Source organism: Gracilinanus agilis, chromosome 3, assembly GCF_016433145.1.
Source record: "Gracilinanus agilis isolate LMUSP501 chromosome 3, AgileGrace, whole genome shotgun sequence".
NCBI classification, from domain to species: domain Eukaryota; kingdom Metazoa; phylum Chordata; class Mammalia; order Didelphimorphia; family Didelphidae; genus Gracilinanus; species Gracilinanus agilis.
The window spans coordinates 588,405,879-588,428,077 of record NC_058132.1 but is presented as its reverse complement, the minus strand read 5'-3'; the positions used below and the strand labels follow the sequence as shown (position 1 = coordinate 588,428,077).

Genomic DNA, 22,199 nt, shown 5'->3' with positions numbered 1-22,199 from the left:
CACTCAGGCTGTCTCAAAAGACCTGAGAGTTCCAAACATGGAATAAGGAGAAGGGAAGTTGTTGGTTTTCTTGTGGTTTCTGTTTGGTTTTTTTTGTGATCGACCTGTTTTTTTTCCCCAGCCTTTAGGCCTATCTTTATGACACATTATCACTGTCCAGATGCAGCAAAAGTGGAGGCTGAGTCTAGCAAGCAAATACACTTCCTCTTAGGGCCTTCAGAGCCCTTTACAAATGTAAGCAGGAGAGCAAGTGGACGGTTCACCACTGCCCACAGACCTTCAAAGCATTCACACTGAATTAGGAGCAAACAAAAAACAAGTCAAGGGAGGATTCTGTTTCTGGGCCAGGAAGAGTGAGCACAGGAGCTCCCTCCGAGGCTCATCTGAGAACCAGAGATTCCAGAGAGCTCCTCTTTCATTTATGGGGAAAAAGAAATGCCTGCATCACACAGGAAAAACTGGAAGTGGGGGAAGAAAGAGGGAGAGGAAGGGCCATCCAAACCATAAGTTCCATGTTAGGCCTCAGCATCCCTGACACACAGAGAAATAGTGATAATTCCCAGGTTCTTCCAGATATATAAGAACGAGACCAATGAATTCTATTGTATAGCAAAGTATCCTGAATGAATAAATATAGTTACTACTTGTGTCTATCTCAAAATAGCCTTAAAACTCTGGGCCCTTTTCTAGGAGGATCTCTAAAATCTTCTGGCCCCTTAAAGAACTAAGATACAGTGGTAGTATAACCAGTCACAAAGGGAGGAAAGAACCAAACCCAAATAGCAACCCAGATGGTGGGTTAAGGGAAGAACAGGAAGTGTTCAGAGAGGTGGCCAGCAGAAAACTGAGCTTGAACATTCTATTCCACTCTCCCAATAGTTGGCTGAGGCTTCAACATTCTAAGCCAATTGGGAAAGACTGCTTTACTACTGTGCTCATTGAGAGTATTTATAAGGCTCTCACAAGAATCCTGGGCATTTAAAACTTTTTTCCTGAGGGGTTTTAACTTATTTCAGTGCTTGTCTTTGCTGTTTGGTGTTTTTCCTTCCCTGTTTCTTTGTTTTGTAATTGTTATTCTTAAAATCTTGTTGTAAACCCAGAGTATAAGCCAATCCACTATGGCTTATTATTATAATAGCATTATTAGTGGAACTCCAATATTGGAAATAGCTATTAAGGAGGATATCATGGATCTGTGTGTTTATTATATGTGGCAGGTGTTTTACTTTATCCCTTACCTGGTGTTTTGTGGTACAACTAAATATGTTAAGATGTTAAATTTTGAAAAACAAAGACCTATATGGGGAATAACGTTACTGGATATGGTAGCACATATACCAGAATTACTTCTATGTGGTTATGTGATGTATAGGATGAGATGGTTGCTGAAATGTATGTTATATACTATCAAGGTGATGATTAACTGGTGGTGTAGAGGGTTGGAACTTAAATTAATGATGAGATTAATGCAAGAACAGATGGATAACATGGAAATATATATTAAACAAAATAGATTTCAGGACACTGGCTCTGGTTGTGCACAGCATTCAAATGACACAAAGATGAATAAAATGATATTAAGGTTTCTGAGGACACTAGGGCAGAGAAAGAACTAAAAGCCCAGAGTAATAGTGACATCCTGATTAATTTATTCCCTCTTCAAGATCTCCCAGTAGTACATGATGATGGACTCTTCCATGTAAAGCAGCACATAAGGTTAAAAGCAGAGGAAGTAAAGGTAATAAAGATAAAAACACCAAATTTCCATGATGACCCAGGGAAATTTATTAAGAGCATTAGATCTTTTATAAAAATGTACAATCTGGATTTCTCTGACATTTGGTACATCTTGGGAGAAGTAATATTTAGACATGACAGGGCAAAATTTGTGGAAGAGACTTTACATACTAATGATTTGACACCTTGGCCTGAAAATTGAGAAGAGTTAGAGCTGAATTCGGTTCCAACTTTCAGAATGTTAAAATGAGCTAGGAAATCCATATTGAAAGTGCTAGAAAATAATGCAAGACATCTGAACACATGGTCGAGATTCGAGAGGTCAGGCAGACAAGTCAAGAGACACCAGCATCGTTTCTTGGCCGGATTATCAAAACCGCAGAGTTACAATTAGGCCTGGATATCCTTGATGATACCACTGTTGACTATGCAAAGTGCTTGTTTGTTAAAAATGCTGTTCCTCAAGTTAAAAGATTCTTCCTAGATAAGTGTCCTGATTGGGAGCTCCTTAGCTTGGATGAACTTAAAAGAAAGGCTATGTATGTGTTTGCCCAAGAGAGAGATAAGAGCAGTGATGAAGAGGAAAATCTCAGAAAACAACTGAGAGGCAAATAATAAGGCTAAAGAAAGGAAATAGATATCAAAATAGTAGCTGCTCTTAGAGCCTCAGAAAGGAAGAAAACGAACTATAAGAGTAACCCTTCAAGAAACTCACGATACCAAGGGCCAAGATGTTTTTTATGAGATAAAGTTGAACATCTTGTGAAGGAATGCAGATTTAGAGGGCAATTTAATAGAGATTTAATAATAGATATAATGGGTATAATAATAATGATAATTATGGTTATAGCCAGAACAATTGGAATAATAGCAATAATAATTATGTATTTAATGCACAAAATAGTTTTCAGTGTCAGAATGCCTGTTGTCAAGGTATTTGAGCTCCCAATATGGCAACAATGCAGGACTATATAAGAGCTGGACTGCAACCAAAGTACAGCCAGGTTGTCCAAGGAAATGGCAATCATGATAATCAGAATGGAGGGAAGTAATTGATCAAGTTGATGGGAATAAAGTGAATATTGATGAAATTGTATATGTTAAAGAAAATGATAATGTGACTATGAATAATGGTAATGGTGTACTTGGTGTTAATAATGATTTAATTGGTGTTAATAGTAATTTAATTAATAATGATAATTTAATCAATGTTAATGGGAATTTAAATGGAATCAATGATAATTTAATCAATGTAAATGATAATTTAATGCAAATTAATGATAATTTAAGTGGTGCTAGAGCTAAATTAACTACATTAAGTGGTGTTATTAATGGTAATGGTAATTTACTAATGTTAATAGTAATTTACCCTGTTAGTAGTGATTTAACTAATGTTTGTAATAATTTGACTAAGATTAATAATAATTTACTTTGTGTTGATAAAATTTAATTAGTGTTGTACATATTTGTGAGAAAAAGAGGAATAGTGTTGTAAATGGTGTTGGAAGTTCTAGTAATTGTGTAACGAAGGAAAATAATGGAAACTGTGATTTGATTAAGGATAATTTGATTGTAAATAAAAACAATGAACCAGAATAGAGGTGAAAAGGACCAAAGGTGCAAAATCCTGGGAAAATTCTATAATTCAAGATGATGTTAACTTGGATGGAAAGGAAATAGCTGAGCTTTGTTCTGATGTTACTGTTTTAGTTCTTATGTTGGAAACTTTCTAACCTCCCAATAGCACAGAACCACATGTTTCTGTTACTACTGGAGACCAGATTTATGGCCTTCTCGTTGATACAGGAGCAAGTAAATCAGTTTCGCAAAGTTTTCCTGAGAATTGTAGAGCTGTTGGTACAATGGATGTGGTTGGTGCTGCAGGCATAACTCAGAAAGTAGCTAAATTACAACCAAAAATGATAACGCTTGGACCTTTATCCATAGAACATGCATTTCTTTATATGCCAGGATGTCCAATGAATCTTTTAGAAAGGGATCTTCTGTGTAAATTACGGGCTACTATCCAATGTACTAAACCTGGTGACATTTCTTTACATCTCCCAAAGGAATCTTTGAAGGCCTTTCCATTGCTTTTCTTAGATTCCAATAATGCAGAGGATGACTTATGTACTATCTATCCAATACCCACGTAAATGTCACCAGATTCAGTGCCCCTGGGTTAAGAATCCCAGACTATGAGAAACCTTTTCAGCTGTTTATCAATGAAACAAAAGGTATAGCTTCTGGTGTGCTGGCAGAGACTCTAGGACAAAGTTATCATCCAATTGGATACTACAGCTATCAATTAGATCCAATAGCTGTGGGTACAGTATCCTGTCTAAGGGGGGGTAGCAGTAGCAGCTGTGTTAATCCAGAAGTCAGCTGATTTAGTTTTGGAATGTCCTTTAATGGTCTACTGTTCACATCAAAGAGAGGCACTAATGAGGAAATTTCATACTCAAGCATATTCCAACCAACGAATATCTAAATATGAAATTATTCTCTTAGGTAGTGAAAATGTCCAGTTGAAGAGATGTAGTATATTAAATCCAGCTATTCTTCTTCCTGATTTACCTAAGAACGGTGAACCATTGCATGAATGTGTTGAGGTAGTAGATCTTGTGGATATGCCTAGGATGGATTTAAAAGACACTCCACTCGAAAATCCAGACTTGGTATTATTCACAGATGGATCATATTTGTGTAATGGAATCAGATGTACTGGAGCTGCAGTTGTCCCACAATTTGAGACACTGTGGTATGGCTCATTACCTAGTAATCTTAATGCACAGGGTGCAGAATTAGTGGCATTGAAGCAAGCCTGTCTTCTGACTGAAGGTAAAAGGGCAAATATTTACACTGATTCTCAATATGCATTCTCTATTTGCCATGCAACAGGAAAGATCTGGAAACAACGAGTTTTTATTACTACATGGGGGAAAACCAATAGCTCATGCAGGAATAATAAATGAGTTGTTGGAAGCAATCCAAAAGCCAAAACAGCTGGCAGTAATCCATTACCAGAATCATACTAGTGGTCGAGATTCAGTCTCTAAAGGTAGTCACAGAGCTGATATCACTGCAAAGTATGCTGCCCAGAAAACTCCAATTTATGTAATGAATTTAACATCTATTGATTCTGATGATCTAGAAAAAGCTTATGTAGACTCAGATATCCAGAAATGGAAAGATAAATTTGGAGTTAGGAAAGAATATGGGATATGGATTACTGATACAGGAAGATCATTGTTACCAAAAGACTTGTATACCTATTTGTGTCAAGCTATATACACAAAAGGTCATTTTGGTACACAAGATTCCACCAAGAGACAATGGATTGCACCAGGAATAAGTACTGTTGCAAATAAGATGTGTAACAGTTGCTCTGTCTGCCAAAAGTTCAATCAAAGTGCATTCAGAAAGAAAGGTTTAGGTGGTAGACCTTTAGCATGTTGTCCATTTGAGAGTTTACAGATTAATTACATCTGCATGCCTAAAGCTGGAAAATACAAGTATTGTCTTGTGATAGTTGATAGACAAGTGGCCTAAAGCTTTTCCATCAAATACCAACACAGCAAGCTTTGTGGTGAAAGTGTTACTCAAGGAAATTGTGCCTAGATTCGGTGTGCCATTAACCATAGATTCGGATAAGGGATTTCATTTCACTCAGGATATCCTTAGAAGAATCTAAGAGAATCTAGGAATAACACCTAAATATCATGTTCCTTATCACCCACAAAGTTCAGGTTATGTGGAGTGTATGAATAAGGAACTCAAGACTATGGTTGGAAAACTCTGTGCCGAAACTCATCTCAAATGGCCAGATATTCTTCCCATAGCTTTGTTTTACCTACATACTAGACCAAAAGCAGATCTACATATATCATCGTATGAGATGCTCTTTGGACATGCTCCACTACAGGCAAAGACTTGTAAGGCTGTTTATGCATCACTATTAGGAGGTGATTGCCAAATTGCTTCATATTTAAGTGCTTTACAGCAGAGGCTAAGAGAATTACCAGATATGGGAGTATTAATTCATTAATTCAATCTGGTCCATTAGATTATTCTCTTCATAATTTTCAACCAGGTGATGTGTCCTATGTGAAAAATTTTGCTAAAACATCAGCAATTGAATAAAGTTGGGTAGGTCCTCATACAGTTGTGTTAGTTTCACCATCTTCTGTAAAAGTTTTAGATAGAGATTCTTGGTATCATTGTTCTCATATTAAATTAGCACGTGGTATAGATAATGAAAATGTAGAAATTGTTAATAATGAAGAAGAAAAAGAAATTGAGTAAATTAAGATCTTCAGTCAATTTGAGTCTGCAGTCAAGATAGTTCAGTAAGGAGAAGACCATTCCAGTGGAAGAGGACATTCAGAGAGAAGAGGACATGGATGGATGATGAGGATTCAGGATTCAAGATTAATGGATATCATACTAAGACTGAAGAACTTATAAAATTGAACTGATAAAGACTTTGTATTAAAAGGAACTTCCAAAGAAGAGGATTAATCATGGACAATTTGGACTAGTTGTTTGAAAGGATTTTGTGTAATATAAATAGTATCACTACATATTCATATACATCCAACATTGCACATAAAACTATCAAGAACATCGATGGAGAAAAGGAGAAGAGGAAAATGGAGAGATTTCCTCAAAGAATGGAACATCATAAGGAGACAGGAGAAACTAAAGGAGGTCTGAAGTTTTTGTAGGTATTCTGCATCCAACAGTAACATGTTGCAACACAACACAACAAAACAACAACATAACAAATCAGATACAAAGAATATAAACATGTTAGGATACATTGTATTCCTTTGGAATAAATCAATGTATAAATACTAATAAAATTAGGATTAGCCATAGGATGATTAAGGGCTAACAAAGGAATGTTAGTTACTAACAAAATTAGCTAGTTATTTAGTGAATATTTAGTTATGCTAATAACTAGGGACATACTAATAACATAGGGATAGTTTGGGAGTTTAGTGTAATAGGGAATAGTATTAGATTAGCTTAGAGAATAAGATAAGATACTAATGTACATTACAGTGCAAATACAATAAACATAACAAAATTGCATTATACGAAGAACATATACTACAGATCACATATCACAAAATAATGTAAATAGATGTGTAAATAAGTGTAAATAGTGTATGAATTTTTAGATATTATATTATAAATTGTATATAACATAAATTTATATATAAATATTATAAATTTATATATTATAAATTGTATTATATTGCTAAGTATTATATTGCTAAGTATTATATATACGTAAAGGATGTATATATGTATATTTGATATGTATATATTATATGTACATCTATGTATATCATACATGTATATGTTGTATGTATCATATGTATATATGTAAATACTGTGAATAATTTGACACTAATTGAGTTGCAAACATTTAAATGTAATTTGCTTAAGTGAGTTTGATGTTTTGTAATTTGATATAAAAACTTATGCAATGTTTTGTTAAATATGTATTTTTCAAACTTGTTTGCATTTATTAGTTAGTAGAATGTTTCTGTGTTTAGGAGTTTAGGAGTTGTGTTAGGAGTTAGTTTAGGAGTTGTGTTTGATGGTTTTGTTTGAATTTTGTGTTAATATTTTAAATTTGTTATTACTTTTGTTAATTTTGTTGAAAATTTTGCTTTGTAACTTGTTGTTCTGTACTTTGAAGTATGTAATTGTTCAATATATTTATCCCTTTACCTTTCCTTGTTGAAATCCCTACAGTAGGATAGAGTAAGGTAGAGATAGATAGGATAAGATAGAGTTAGTATAGTTTGTTTGTTATTTTGGGTTAGAATTGTAGTTTAGTCCATAGTGCACAAATACCAAAATATTGTGTGGAACACTATTTTGGCTTTGTGCAAAGGAGGGAATTGTAATGAGGAAATTAGGAAATTAGATATTTAAGGTAAGATAACACCCAGGCTGTCTCAAAAGACCTAAGAGTTCCAACCATGGGATGAAGAGAAGTTTTTCCTTGAGAAGCTCTGGTTAAGGCTGAGACAGGGAAAGTGTGGCTGCTTTACCTGTCCCAGTAGAGAGCCCAAGGAGTGTGGATTGAACACAGAGAAGAAAGACCTGCCAGTAGAAGATCAAGTGAGCAAGAAGATTAAACTGAGGTGGTAGAAACCCAAGTCTGAGTCAAGCTCCTTGATTTTACTATCTTGGATTTACCTTGCTGTGGACCTGGTTTTCCTGTGACCATCAAGAGGAGCAGAAGTGGACAAAATCTGTGAGAGATTCAATTCCCTTCCAGCCAACCAGGCTGACAGCCTGTATTAGAGTAGTGTAGTCTTTGACCCATCTCAGCCCCTGTGTTTGTCTTTAGTGTCCTAGGTTTAGGGTGACCACTCCCCATTATCTCTTACTCCTATAGTCTTTATTAAACCTGTGTTTTATAATTCCTTCGTCCCAGTCTCACTCACTGTAGTTTGTAAGTTTCACAGACTCCCAGGCTAGGTGGATCTGAGGTCACAGTTGGTATCAACTGTCATTCTAAGATTTCCCAAACCTTGTATCTTGGTGTGGTTTGTGTTTCCCCAATTTGTTGGTTTCCAGTCTGTTATCCCTGATCCAAGCTGCCCTCCTGTACCTCACTCTTTAAGCCCAGTAATTATAAAAGTTACCCATAAAAATAGCAAATAGCAGAAAAGGGCCTGGAACTTAGGTTCTAAACGCCTAGTGTAAGACTTTCTAGGCCCTGTATTACTCTAGTTCTCTAACTTCCTAAAATCTTGTGCTTCAAAGCTTTGTCAGCTTTCAAATATTTAGAGCACTTTTCGTACATGCTCTTTTCTCTTATAATCTTTACAACTACTCGACTTTTCTTTGACATATTTTTCTTTTAAATTTTATCACCCTAAAACTTTTATTCATTTAAACATTTATCAAATGTCTACTATATATGGATAAAGGAATGTGCTAAGTTCTGAAAGAGATAAGTGCTTCCACAAAGCTCAAATTTAAAAATTCTGCATTAGCCCAAAGCAATTCTATCTGGAAAGCTCAAGTCAGCACCTCAAAGACTCCACATGTGTATCCCAAAACCATGAGTCACCACTGCCCCCCCAATTCTGCATGAAAACAAAGATGCATGATTTTATTAATTAAAAGTCCCTTCATAAATAATGACAAACTAGCAGGTGTCTAAATATTAAACTATATATATGTAATATCTAAAGAGTAGCGATTCATGAAAGGGTACCTTTTTATAGAAAAATAACTATTATCTCCAGACAATATTCTTACTACAAAAAGAATATTATTAGAACACAACAAACCTTTAATACTAAGAATATAATTTTCTCATGGAAAATGTAATAAACCATAATATAAATTTGTAAATCTAACACAACCTGGTAGATTAGTAGTCTATTCAGTAATGAAAACCAAAATATAGTCATTTACAAAAACTGATGCCCCATTTGCAGTACTTATTTTAACGAACAATCATTCTAAATATGCATTAGTCTTGTTGTTGCTACTCTATTAGAGGTACCTACCACTGGACATGAACTAAAGTCTTGGGTCAAGTTCATTATTACACTGCTTCTACTGTTCTTTTTGCAGAAACTTGCTTCAGTTTTATAGAGTTTTAGAAGTAGAGAGGATCTGAAAGTTATCAAGTTCAGCTTCATCCAGATATAAACTTTGCAGAAACCACCTGCTAATTTATGTTCCTGATACTCTCTGCAACTCCTCTTTGATTTCTTCAAAAAGGCAGTTTTTCCAATATAGCCTCTCTTTCCCTACATCTGCTTTTCCAAGTCTAATCTTTAATACTGCCTGAATAAAGAAGTTTTCTTTTCATACTTCTTCCCCATAACTCAATACACTTAAATGTTCCTTAGCTACACTACTTAATATGACCATGAAAACAAAAAACTACATAAAGTAAATTAATCTGTTAAAAGTTGGCATCAAGAGCCTAGCCAACTGTTCATTCTTAAAGGCCAATTGCATTATATCATACTTTCACCATATTGTAGGACATTATTCAATTCATGGCATATCTGAATATATATATATAATTACAAGTTATGTTTTTAAAGAAGTCAACTGTATTACATAATTCAAGATGATTGTTCCTTTGATTAGTAGAAATTAGTGAGGTTTTACTATGTATCACATGCCCAAAACAAAAATGTCCCAATGGACATTGCTATTTCCTACCCTTGTGAACTTGGAACATATATCTTCTGCTTCTTTCATCATATTTGCCCGTAGCATGTATTTTGCACATTTTGAGTTTATGAATCTATCAGCTGTGTCCAAAGACTGTGCTTCATCCATCCACTTAGCAGCTTCCTTCAAATCACCCATGTGCTATAAGAAATCAAGAGATAATCACTAAAGGATAAAAATTATATTATGAAACATAGGATATGAGAAGTTTAATTTTAAATCTGCCATCTGCACTTTCAAAATAAAAGTTTATTTATACAGAATGTTTTTGGTATTACAGAAATGTTTAAATCAAGCTCCAAATTTATTGGCTCTAAAACATAACATTTTTTAGCACTGTGGAAATTCATTTTTAATATCCCTATCTACTATACCTTGCTACATATACAGCTACTTTAAAGCAAATATACATTTTCTCATAATTTGGAAAAATTAACTTTACCTTATAAATTTTTGCTTTTATATAGAACAATTCTATTAAAGTTGGAGTGCTTGCAATTGCAGCATTAATGTAATCTAAAGCCAATAAGCATTGGCCAAGTTTGTCAAAGTGCTGGGCCAGGAAATATCGAACCCAGAGTAGTGTTGTTGGAGGTTCCTTCTCTCCATTTTCTGCAACAAAAAAAGGACAGACAAAAAAGTCAAAATCCAATATGGTTAAAAACAACTGACACTATTGCTTTCAAAAAAATGATTAAATATTTCAAACTGACCACGCAAAGTTACTTAGAAATTAAACTCAAGCTAATTTAGACTTACCATAAGGACTAAAATAGTCGAAAGTTTTCAGAGAAGTTTCATAGCTAGTAACAAGTTCCTCTATCATAGAAACCTATTTTTAAAAAAGTAGAAAAATTTTCAATCCTTAAAAAACACATCCTTGATATAATTTCAAATGTGTATATTCATAATGGTTATACTTTTTAAAGATCAATATTAAAAATATTAAATTTGAAAAACATTGCATATCTGGTTTCGGAATCATGCAGAAATTAAAGAAAATTCATTCGGCCTGGCCCCTAATAAATGAAAAAAATCTTTTCATTAAAAAGAGTTGGGCAAAGAAAAGATCTGTGGATATTTACAATAAAATTTGAGCTACTGTTTATTTTACAAATTTTAATAAAAAATAAGTACATCTTTTACAGAGTTTATAAAAGAAACTGTCACAATTATTTGAAGTACACATTATTCTGCATTATGTCACTCATACATACTATAGAGAGTTGCCATTTTCTAAGTTGTAAAGAACATTATATAAATGTTAATGAATTAATGAGACAGACATAGTTACCTCTATTCAGATTAAAAAATCAATACCACACAAAATGAAATGATGCAAATTAATAGCAGGATAAAAACAAGGTAATAACTAGGCAATTAGAATATGGCACTTTTAGCAGTGTACCAGTATCATCATAGCTACATAACACTAGATCCAAAGATAAATCTAAATATTACAAGTGATTTTTGCAGGCTACAGAAAAAAGAAAGATTGGCATGCCTCTCTAGAAATCTTGTCTCTAAATTATAACAAAATGTCTTTGAAAGTACAAGGTTAGTAGCAATAAAAATGACAAGTTATGACAAAGAGATTCTCTACTGCTTACTTTTATAGGTTTAATTTTATGGGTTTAGCAGCTCTAAGTCCATCCATAAAAAGACACTTTGAGCTAGGTCATTAATAATGAATTAGAATGCCTACTTAATTTCTAATTCCTTTTTTTTCAAAAGCACACATAAGTACTTAACTAATCAATCAAAAAGCACTTTTTAAGCAACTAGTATTTGCCTGTTCTATGTACTAGAGATACAAAGATGAAATTTAAAACAATTTCTGCTCTTGTGGAACTTACATTCTATCAATAACAGTAGAGCATAACTAAACAAGAAAACCAAATCAAAAGTAGTCATTTCAAGGTGCTGAAGACATTGGTGGAATTGTTGTTGACATTATGAAAAAGTAATTAGATCGATGATATATACAAGTTTTGGTTGCAAAAGTTAGAAAATATTACAAAGTCTGAATGTACAATTTAAGTCATAGCATTTGTGTCCTGCCTAGTAATGTAAGTTTTTAAAAATCACCTTATGGACAATCCTTGTTGAAAAAATAACCTACACTTTAAAGAAACTTCAGGACTAACATTCCAATATTCTTTGATCAAGAAGTCACATTTCATACATATTAATAAGCATGTCAAAGGCAGAAAAAGTAAGATTCTTTATCAAAATAACTCACTGCAGCACTTTTATGATGGCAAAGAACTAAAAAGTAGGTTCTCATTGATTAGAGAATGGCAAAACTATGGTACAAGACTATAATGGAAAAATAACAGCTAACATTTTGAGATCTGAAAAATTCTTTACACATATTCCCATTTGACCCTATAATAATCCTTGTTTTATGGAAGAGGAAACTGAATCAGTTCAGAGCTTTTAAGTGACTTGCCCAGAATCATATAATTCTTAATTGGCTGAGAACAGAATTCAAATACAGGCCTTCCTGACTCCAAGACTATCATTCTATCTTTCATGTCATCTAGCTACCTCTCTTAACATTACTATACTATAAAAAAAAAAAGAAAAAAACATAACAATTCAAGTAAATATGGGAAGTTATTTGAAATGATACAGAGTAAAGAACCAGGGAAACAATATACATGACCAGAACAACGTGTAACTATAATGACCCAGTGTGACCACTGAGAAGAGCTGTACAGGTGGTGCATTATTGATGACTATGGAATATTGTCTGGACTGTCCAATGTCAATGTATTGGCTGATTTTGCTGAATTTTTTTAAGAGAAAGTTGACTAGGTAGAGAAGAGATATTCAGAAATTAATGTATCAGAAATCAAGGGGTATCAGTTGGCTTTTTAACTTCAGAAAAAATTACCTTATTTTCAAAAAAAGAAGGGTTTTCTATTTTCAATGGACACATTGCATGGTTTAAACATATACACAAAGTCTACCTAAGCTAACCTTACTTTGCTCAGTGCTTGTTCTCACAATACTTGGTCATCTAAAAGAGGCACGGTTCTCTAATCTCTCTTGTATCTTGGAGACAATTTTAAAAGAGATGGTGTGATTTGACTTAGATTCAAGAGCTAGAGCTTTGGTTTCAGATTCCACCACTGGAATTTATTACCTGTATGACAATAGACAATTTGCAACTTCTCTTAAGCCCTCAGTTTCATCATCTATAAAATGGGGATAATTAATAATCATATAATCTAATGTACATCAAGTGTATATCATACTTCAACTATTATTCTTGCTTCTTGAGTAGAAAAGGCTCCATAAATACTTTGTGATAAAGATGGCTCTGCATAAATGAACTTATGTACTTATCATAAATTATCATTAGACAGCTAAAAAATTTAGCCCTTTTCTAAATATGCAAAGTTCTCCTTATTTAAATTTGTCTAAGGGTGACCTAACTGATTAGTTGATAAATTCACTTCATAGCTACATTCTCTAGCCTTCTTTTGGTAGCATACTCTTTGAAGAGACACCACAAAATAAACAAGAACAATAATGGCTGGCATGCACATGGTGTTTAAGGTTTACAAGAAATTTATATGCATTAACTAATTTGAACTTCACAATATCCAATTATAAAACAGGAGCTACACATATTTTAATTTGTTTTGTAGATGAGTATTCAGAGAGGTTAACTAATTTGTCCCTAGTCAAAAAACTAATATTATCAGAAGCAGAAGTTGAACCTCACTTTCTAATGACTCTAGGTCTAGTATTCAAACAGTCTAATACTAAAGTGTTAGGGCTCTATAGTGGATATACTATATAATAGTGTTTCTCAATGTACTCTAAGAGAAATTTATTTTAAAGGAAGGGAAAAGATTCAAGAGATGTACAAGAGAAGAATAAAAGTCAGACAACAAAGAAAAAGAGAATGATAATAAAAATTCCCATTATTCCATCTTCTCCAACTTCTTCCAACTTCTCCATAACACTGGAAGGTGCAGGCTGGGCAAAGGGAATAAGATCAAGACACTATACTTTTACCACTGTTTCTGGGGATGCACCAAGTAAAAAACATAATGAAACAGCATCCAAAGGAGAAAAACAGATGCATGAAAGACAGTACCAAAATAGACACTGAAAAGAAAAAATGATGAAAGTACTTTCAGTATTTTTAATATGTCCTTAATCTACATCAATATTTTTTAAACATCTTTTCAAGAGGAGCTCCCAACAGTCAGAAAAAATCTCCATACTTCTTCAAGATTATGGAAGTGTTTTCAAGGAAACAAACAGGACTTCCTCATTAAGTACTAAAAATGTCAGTATGTTAGGTATTACAACTTCCAATTTTTTTATCACATGCACATTAATCACTGTCATTGCTACTATTCTAAACATTTATGACTAGAGTATAACAATAAATCAAAGAAAATACACTCAATTCAACTAATTCCACTGGCTAGTAAGTCAGCTTGAGGAACAATTCCAAAAAAAGGAAAAGAGGAGAAAAAGTGTTTTGGTTGTTGCTGTTTATGGATCTAATATTTTTTAAGGCTGGCATCATCAATTAATATAATTAATTATCTGCAGTTTTTGTAATAATTTATGCTATCATTCTTATTGTCACAAGTCAAATTGTCATAGAGTCAAATTGCTCCTCAGTCTGCTAGAGAAACAGTTCTTTAAAAAAAGATTGGATGTGAAGTACTACATGTTTAGATTCAAAAAACCAATTGCACAAGTACAGAATAGAGAAAGACATGCAGAATTAACAAGCTCAATTAATAAGAATTTATTAAGCAACTACCAGGTGCCAGAACTGTGATAGGGATATAAGGCCAAAAAAAATAAAACAAGGCTTTATTCACAATGAGCTTTTGTCCTAATGAGGGAAAAAATAAATATGTAAAAATATATACAACTATATATAAAGTTAATAAGAACTACTATAAAGTATTTAAATATAATACAGTTTAGGAGGGATAGTATTAGCAACTGAGAATATGAAGAAAGTCTTCAAGCAAAAGCTGGTGTCAGAGCTGCATAATAAAGGAAAAACAGGACTCTAAGAGATTCAAGATAACAAACCCAGTCCAGGCATGTGGGATAGTCAATATAAAGACAAAGAGACTGGAAATGGAGAGAGAGAAAAGGGGGGGAGCAAGTGAGAAGAGATGGGTGGAGAGAGAGAGAGAAAGAGAGACAGACAGACAGGCAGACAGAGACAGAGAGAGTGAGAGAGTGTAAATGTGAGAAAGTCAGTTTGGCTGGATCACAGAGTGTAAGAGGAGTAATGTTCAATGAGGCTGAAAATCATTTGGGGCCAGATTGGGTTGCCTTTAAAGACTGAATAGAAGAATTCTAGTAGGGGAATCTGTATTTGGGAAGCAATTTAGAGAATTAACTGGAAAGATTTGAGGCAGGAAGAGTAATTAGGATGCTACTGAGTGACAGTAAAGGAGTAAAAGTGGGAGCTGTGTGAGTAGAGAGAATGGGTCATACACAAAAGATGTGGTGAAAGTAGAAAAGCAAGATTTGGCAAATGATTGGTTAAGTGGAGCGAAGGAGAAGTAAGGTACCTAAGATAATATCAAAGTTACACACCTGGGAGACTGGCAGAATGGGGATAACTTTGACAGAAATAGAGAGGTTTGGAAGGGAGATTTTAGAGGGAAAGATAATGAGTTCAATTTTGGACATGTTAAGTTGAAGATGTCATCAAGAAATCCAGAGGCTTGGGGGAGAGCCTGGGGCTAGCTAGGCACATCTGAGAATTGCTGCCTAGAGATCATAGTTAGATCCATGGGAGTAATGAGTCACCAAAAAGTATAGCAGGAAAAAAGGGACATATCCCGGCTAACACCCACAGTTTGCAGAGGTGGGGACGGGGGAGTAGTGTCACAAAAACCCAGGTATGAGAGTATCCAGGAGTTATCCACATTGACAAATGCAGCAAATAGTTCTAGAAGGATTAAGATTGAAAAAAGATCACATAGAATTCTGCTATTAAGAGACTATTGGTTAAACAGGGAGAACAACTATGGTTGAGTAATGACATCAGAAGTCGGACTGCAAGGGTCAAGGAATGAGATGATAAAGTAGAGAGGCAGGAGGTATAATTAATTAATTAACAATTCAAAGAGTTGGACTGAAAAAGGCAAGAAACTTCTAGGACAATACCTCAAATGGGTGGTGAGGTTTAGATAAAGTTTTTAAAGAACTGGGGAGGCTTGGGCTTGTCTGAAAAAAAGCAGGGAGAGACTGAAGACTGAAAAGAGGCAGAGGATATTTGAGGAATAATGTACTGGTAAAGAGAGGAGAGAATAGGAGAGTTCATGTTGAGGGGAAAAAAGCCAAGTTTAAGAAGGGTGAGGCACAGGATGGGGTGGAAAGATAGGTTATGACCAGTTAGAAGAATGTCAGTTTCTAACGAGGAAAATCTAACATCCATATGAGCATACCTATGTGGCTGGAGTAGACTGAGGGAGTAAGTCACAGGATTTTAGGAGGCAGAAGAAATGGGAAGTTAGGGGACTTAAGGAAACATCAAGGAGATATTGAGTCCTTTACCCTAAGGCCGGCAACGTATGGCTCTCAAGCCATATCTGGCTCTTTTGAGGGCCAGATATGGCTCTTTCTGCAGGAGCCAAAAAGTCAGGTTTTTTTCAGGCACTGTTACAGGAGCGTGCACTGTGAGCACTGTTATGGCTCTCATGAAATTACATTTTAAAAAATGTGGCATTTATGGCTCTCATGGCCAAAAAGGTTGCCGACCCCTGCCCTAAGGGATTCATATAGTTCAGGTGAAAAAAACCATGAGAGAAAAGCTCAATATGATTCAACACTGAAATAGTCAAAAAAGCTAATGTAAGGTGTGGCTATATTAACAGAAGCATAGAAAACAGAATGAAAAAAAATATATCATTATAGTCTGCCATAGTTTTATGTTCATTTTTGAGTGTCACCTTTTAGGAAGGACAATGGAAGCAAAGGTTTCCAAAAAAAGGGTGATCAGGATGATGATGATGACCTGGAAGCATGACATGTAGGATCCATTAAAGGAACTAGAGATGTTATGCCAAGGAAAAAAGAGATTCAGGAATGGTGAAGAATCAGGTAAGACACAATGAAAGCTCTTATTAGTCATGTTTTTATTAATTCAGTTACTAATTCCTTATTCCTCCACTAAATATGACTCTAATCAATGGCTCATTATGGTAAGATGGCTAAGAGTGGGTTCTAAAAACCTACATGAGCAAAATGTGAACTTTGGCAGGCATAAGTATGTGTGTGAAGGTGTGCATATGTGTATTTAGACAAAAAAGGTTCATTACAACTATTATATATTTCCCCTCACAGTTAAGTCTGAAAGACCATCTCTAATAATTGCAGAAGAGTTGCCATTTAAATTAATGAGGGGAAACCTATACCAAGAAAACCATAAATCCTTTAAGCATTGAAATGATTCCCTACCATCTCATTTTTATGTAGCTTTTCAAGATTTAAGATGCATTCATACATCTTTCCTGTAACAACTCTATAAAGTAATTCCAAATCCACATTTATATAGTTTCTTAAACGTTTTTGATTCATGTTTATTCATTCTCCTCACAACGACCCTGAAGTAACTACATATTAGGTCATGGTTATGTGACTTTTTACAACATTTTTTGGAAGGAGATCTCCAAAGTGCCTAATCCACAGACAGATCATTTATGTATTCTTACTGTACACGAGCAAATGTGGGCTCAAGTAGGTTAAATGATTTATTGTCAATTATGTGCCAGACTAGAAATAAAGGCCAATGTTGTTTCTACTCTATTACGTTGCTTTCTAAGGGCAAGGGACAGAGAAACAAGGTTAAATGACCTGCCCGGGGTCATACTGCTAGAAAGAGTCCAAGGTAATATTTTAACCTGAGGCCTCATGACTGCATGCACCACCTAGCTTCTCCTATGCTACTTTTCAGGAAGAAGAAAGTTTGTCTCACATGAAGACTTCTCATATTCTAACAGAAAGAAGCCCATTACTATTTTTCTAGTAATAAATAAAGATCTTTCCTCACAAAACAATAGATTTTCATACCACTCAACTTTAGGTTATTTTAAGAACCTCCACCAATATACATTTCATTTCATGCTAAACAGTTCAGAATAATATATGTTCTTTGGAGTTTATACTCAATTAGAGGGCTACAATTTCACACCGAAAGTTGGTTGAATCATTTGAAAGGATGGCAATAGTATGAAGCACTTTCTTAGAACTTTGCCACTCTTCTTCCTTCCTAACAAATGCATGACCTGCTTCTCTTTAGACTGAGAACCTTCAGAATGACATCAAAACAGAAGAGCAAGAATTCTCCAACCACCACCATCTTATTAACTTCACAGATATTTAACTGTGAAGTATCTTGTCAAATTTACAGTTTTAACCTAACAGTCTAGATTTCATTCTATGACCCATGCTTAAAATATCTTTGCCACTGGATTCAGTGTAAATAGGCAAAGACAAGATTTGAAAGGACCTTAAATTTCAAGGCTTTAGCCTCAAATTTGGCTCAAAAAACTGCAAAAAAGGAGAAAAGGATGACTGATGTTCATGAAAACATTACCTTTAATGGCAAAATGTGAAAATTAATTGGGGTATAATTCTAACTAACTAACTGAAGGAAATGGTTAGCTTAAAATAATTAGAAATGCAAATCAAAACAACTCTGAAGTATCACCTCACACCTACCAGATTGGCTAAAATGAAAGAAGGGGAGAGTAATGAATGTTGGAGGGGATGTGGCAAAATTGGGACATTAATGCATTGTTGGTGAAGTTGTGAACTGATCCAACCATTCTGGCTGGCAATTTGGAACTATGCTCAAAGGGCTATAAAAAAAATGCCTGCCCTTTGATCCAGCCATACCATTGTTGGGTTTGTACCCCAAAGAGATCATAGATAAACAGACTTGTACGAAAATATTTATAGCTGTGCTTTTTGTGGTGGCAAAAAACTGGAAAAGGAGGGTATGTCCTTCAATTGGGGAATGGCTGAACAAATTGTGGTATATGCTGGTGATGGAATACTATTGTGCTCAAAGGAATAATAAACTGGAGGCGTTCCAGGCGAACTGGAAAGACCTCCAGGAACTGATGCAGAGCGAAAGGAGCAGAGCCAGAAGAACATTGTACACAGAGACTGATATACTGTGGTAAAATCAAATCTAATGTACTTCTGTACTAGCAGCAATGCAATGACCCAGGACAATTCTGAGGGATTTATGGTAAAGATGCTACCCACATTCAGACATTCAGAGGAAGAACTGCAGGAGAGGAAACATATAAGAAAAACAACTGCTTGAACGCATGGGTTGGGGTGGACATGATTAAGGATGTGGACTCGAAACGACCACCCCAATGCAACTAACAACAATTTGGAAATAGGTTTTGATCAACGACACAGGATAAAACCAATGGAAATGTGCGTTGGCTATGGGGGGAAGGCGGTGCGGAGGGTGAAGGGGAAAGTAGGAGCATGAATCGTGTAACTATGTTAGAAACGAATATTAATAAATGTTTAAAAAATAATTGGGCTTTTTTAGTATTTAAAAGAAACTTGGTGAGCAAGATAAAAGAAACATGTTTAATGCCTTTTAAAAAACTTCCTTCCCTAACATTTCTAGTCATTATTTTAAACTACAAAATCCTTTTAAATCGGTATAGAAATTTAAGGATGTTATATTTCATTTGGCTGCAGTTTCCTCAACTACAAAACAAAAGGGTGGAACTGAAGTCTTTTATAACACTATGGTCTTTTCATTCTAAGCTGCTGACCTTCATGAAACAATATTGCCATCTACTGGCAATTCCAAAAACTTTATGACAGAGTTATTTTAAGTTTAGTTAAAAAGTCTATACTTCTCAAACATGATATGAATTATTTTTCCACAAAAGCATACAACAGTATATATAAAATGTTGTTGATTCATCTGTAAGAGACATAAGAATTGATGCTAACTTAACAAAAATAAATCTCTAATTTCAGGACAACATGAAAGATGTGATAATCACTTAAAATATTTAGAATAAAGGCAAAGGTATTGATGAAATTTATTTAGTAAAACAATGAGATATTATGCTAAATCTGCTACCAGTTAAGGTAAAAAAAAAAAACAACACAAATACAAAACAAAATAAACCTCTAACCTTAGCAGTACAATTTGGGGAAGGGGATGATACAAATCTCCTTTGAGGAATTATTTGAATTGCTGACTAGATCTTAACTAACCTCAAATAAATGTGAATAATTATTTCCTTCTACATATAAGAAAGATATTCCAATAGTTACATCAATTTAAGCACAGATACTGAATAGTTTGTTTAGCATTTCAAATAACAAAAATTAGTGTATTTTTTCTAAACATAACACATTACTCATTCCTCCTAGTTTCATCAAATAGGTTAATGTATTTTTTGTTGCATTCAGCAGCCATTTACTAAACATTTACAAAAAGCAAAAAATAAATAAATAATCCACTTAAGTTAGTGTGATGCATCTAACATCACAAAGACAAAAGATAGAATCGGGAGTAAAGCTTCTCAGTTAATGACTCATTCTTTAACCCTCAAAACTACATTTTCTTAGTATTTTGAAATTCTTGAAAATTATACCAGACCTTCCTCAATTTAAAACTGTTGTTCCAACATAGTTGCATTTTATTTTTTAATTCTGTAATGAAAGAAATCTTTTTTGCTAATAAAGCAAGTACTTATGTATTATTTCTCAACATATCTAGTCTTATCAAAAGGTTTTTTTTTCTTTCTATAAAGGTTCTCTGAAATAAAAACAACCCCACCTACATGTGTGGCTCTGAACAAGTCATTTAAGCCCAATTGTCTAGCCCTTACTTGGTATCAATTCTTAGACAGAAATGTAAGGGTTTGTTTTTTTTTAAATAAAAACAACCCCTAATAATTCTTAAGGAAAAGATTAACCATTCTACCAAAAACTAGAGATTATTTCTTCATATAATTATATGAAATAATGGTATTAGTTGTAAATCTAACAAAGACATTGTAGACAAAAATACTGCTAGAAATAGCATGAGAACTACCAAAGTTCAATCAAAAATTTTTCTCCTTTCTTCCAATTTTAGATAAAAAGCTCTAAGAGGATCATAAATATATTAGGGTCAAAAATATATACAACAGCCCTAAAAACTTCCTCAAAAGTTTTACAGCAGTACTGTACAAGGCCACTCAGTTATTCAATTAGCTATCTAAAGGCAGAGACTGTTTCATTTAGATCCTGATAACCTCAGAGTCTTTGAACAATAACAATGCCTTTCCTAAAGCAGGGACTTTAGTAAATGCTTATTAAATACATATTTTAACTTTATAGCTCCTAGAAAGTAACTTTTATAAACAATATGAACCATATGACTTTGAAAGCTATCTTAAATATAATTAATCCAATGAATTATTGTGTTTAAAATTCTTTAACATTCTTCTGATACATACAAGATTCCTGAGCCATTCTCATATTATCTAGTTGGAGACCCAATGACCACTCTCTTCTTATATATAACTTAAAAGTAGTTGGAATAATATCTTTAAAATTGCCTTTCTTTTTTTATCTCAGGATATCTAGGAGAAAATGCTTTTTTAATGTATTGAATTAAATAAAATACAGATTTTTCTAGGAAAATATTTCTTCTCTAATATCTTCTAGAACTTCCCTAGCTTTTTAAAGAATATGAAACTTAAATATTTTAAGAAGTATAAAGTTATTTCATTTTATTTCTGCATTTAGCTATATAATGATACCATAAATTTTTATTTAGCTTTTGTAATTCTTTCAAGTTTCAGTACCATAATTTCCCTCATGAAGTTCACAGGATCACAGTTAGACCTGAAAGGGACTTAAAAAGCTGTCTCATCAAACCCTCTCATTTTACAGATGAGGCTAAAAGATTAACTGATTTGTCCAAGTTCCAATTAATAAGTATCAGTGGAAGAAAATGAACCCAGGTCTCACTGACTCTACTCAGAAGGCAGAAAGAGAAATATCTCAAATAATGGAAGCTGTTCCCAAGTTACACAAAATACAATGCTACAGGGATAGAAGATTAGAATCTAGATGTCTTCCTTCCCATGCTCTAACCTATGACTATTTTCTTTGTTAGAATAATCAAGTGGTTAAATTCTTCCCATTAAAATAGTCTGACATGATTCACAATAGAAAGATGTTATACT

At 34.0% G+C, this 22,199-nt stretch overlaps 1 protein-coding gene across 1 annotated transcript in view; it reads right to left on the bottom strand.

Annotated features, from left to right (window-relative positions):
• Positions 1 to 22,199, bottom strand: part of NAA16 (N-alpha-acetyltransferase 16, NatA auxiliary subunit) — a 90,003-nt gene that overhangs the window by 12,627 nt on the left and 55,177 nt on the right. The window contains exons 10-12 of the mRNA XM_044670611.1: positions 10,726 to 10,798; positions 10,409 to 10,578; positions 9,955 to 10,107 (exon numbers count right to left, since the gene is read on the bottom strand). Of these exons, the coding sequence (XP_044526546.1) occupies positions 9,955 to 10,107; positions 10,409 to 10,578; positions 10,726 to 10,798 (396 nt within the window). The remainder of the gene's footprint in view (positions 1 to 9,954; positions 10,108 to 10,408; positions 10,579 to 10,725; positions 10,799 to 22,199) is intronic.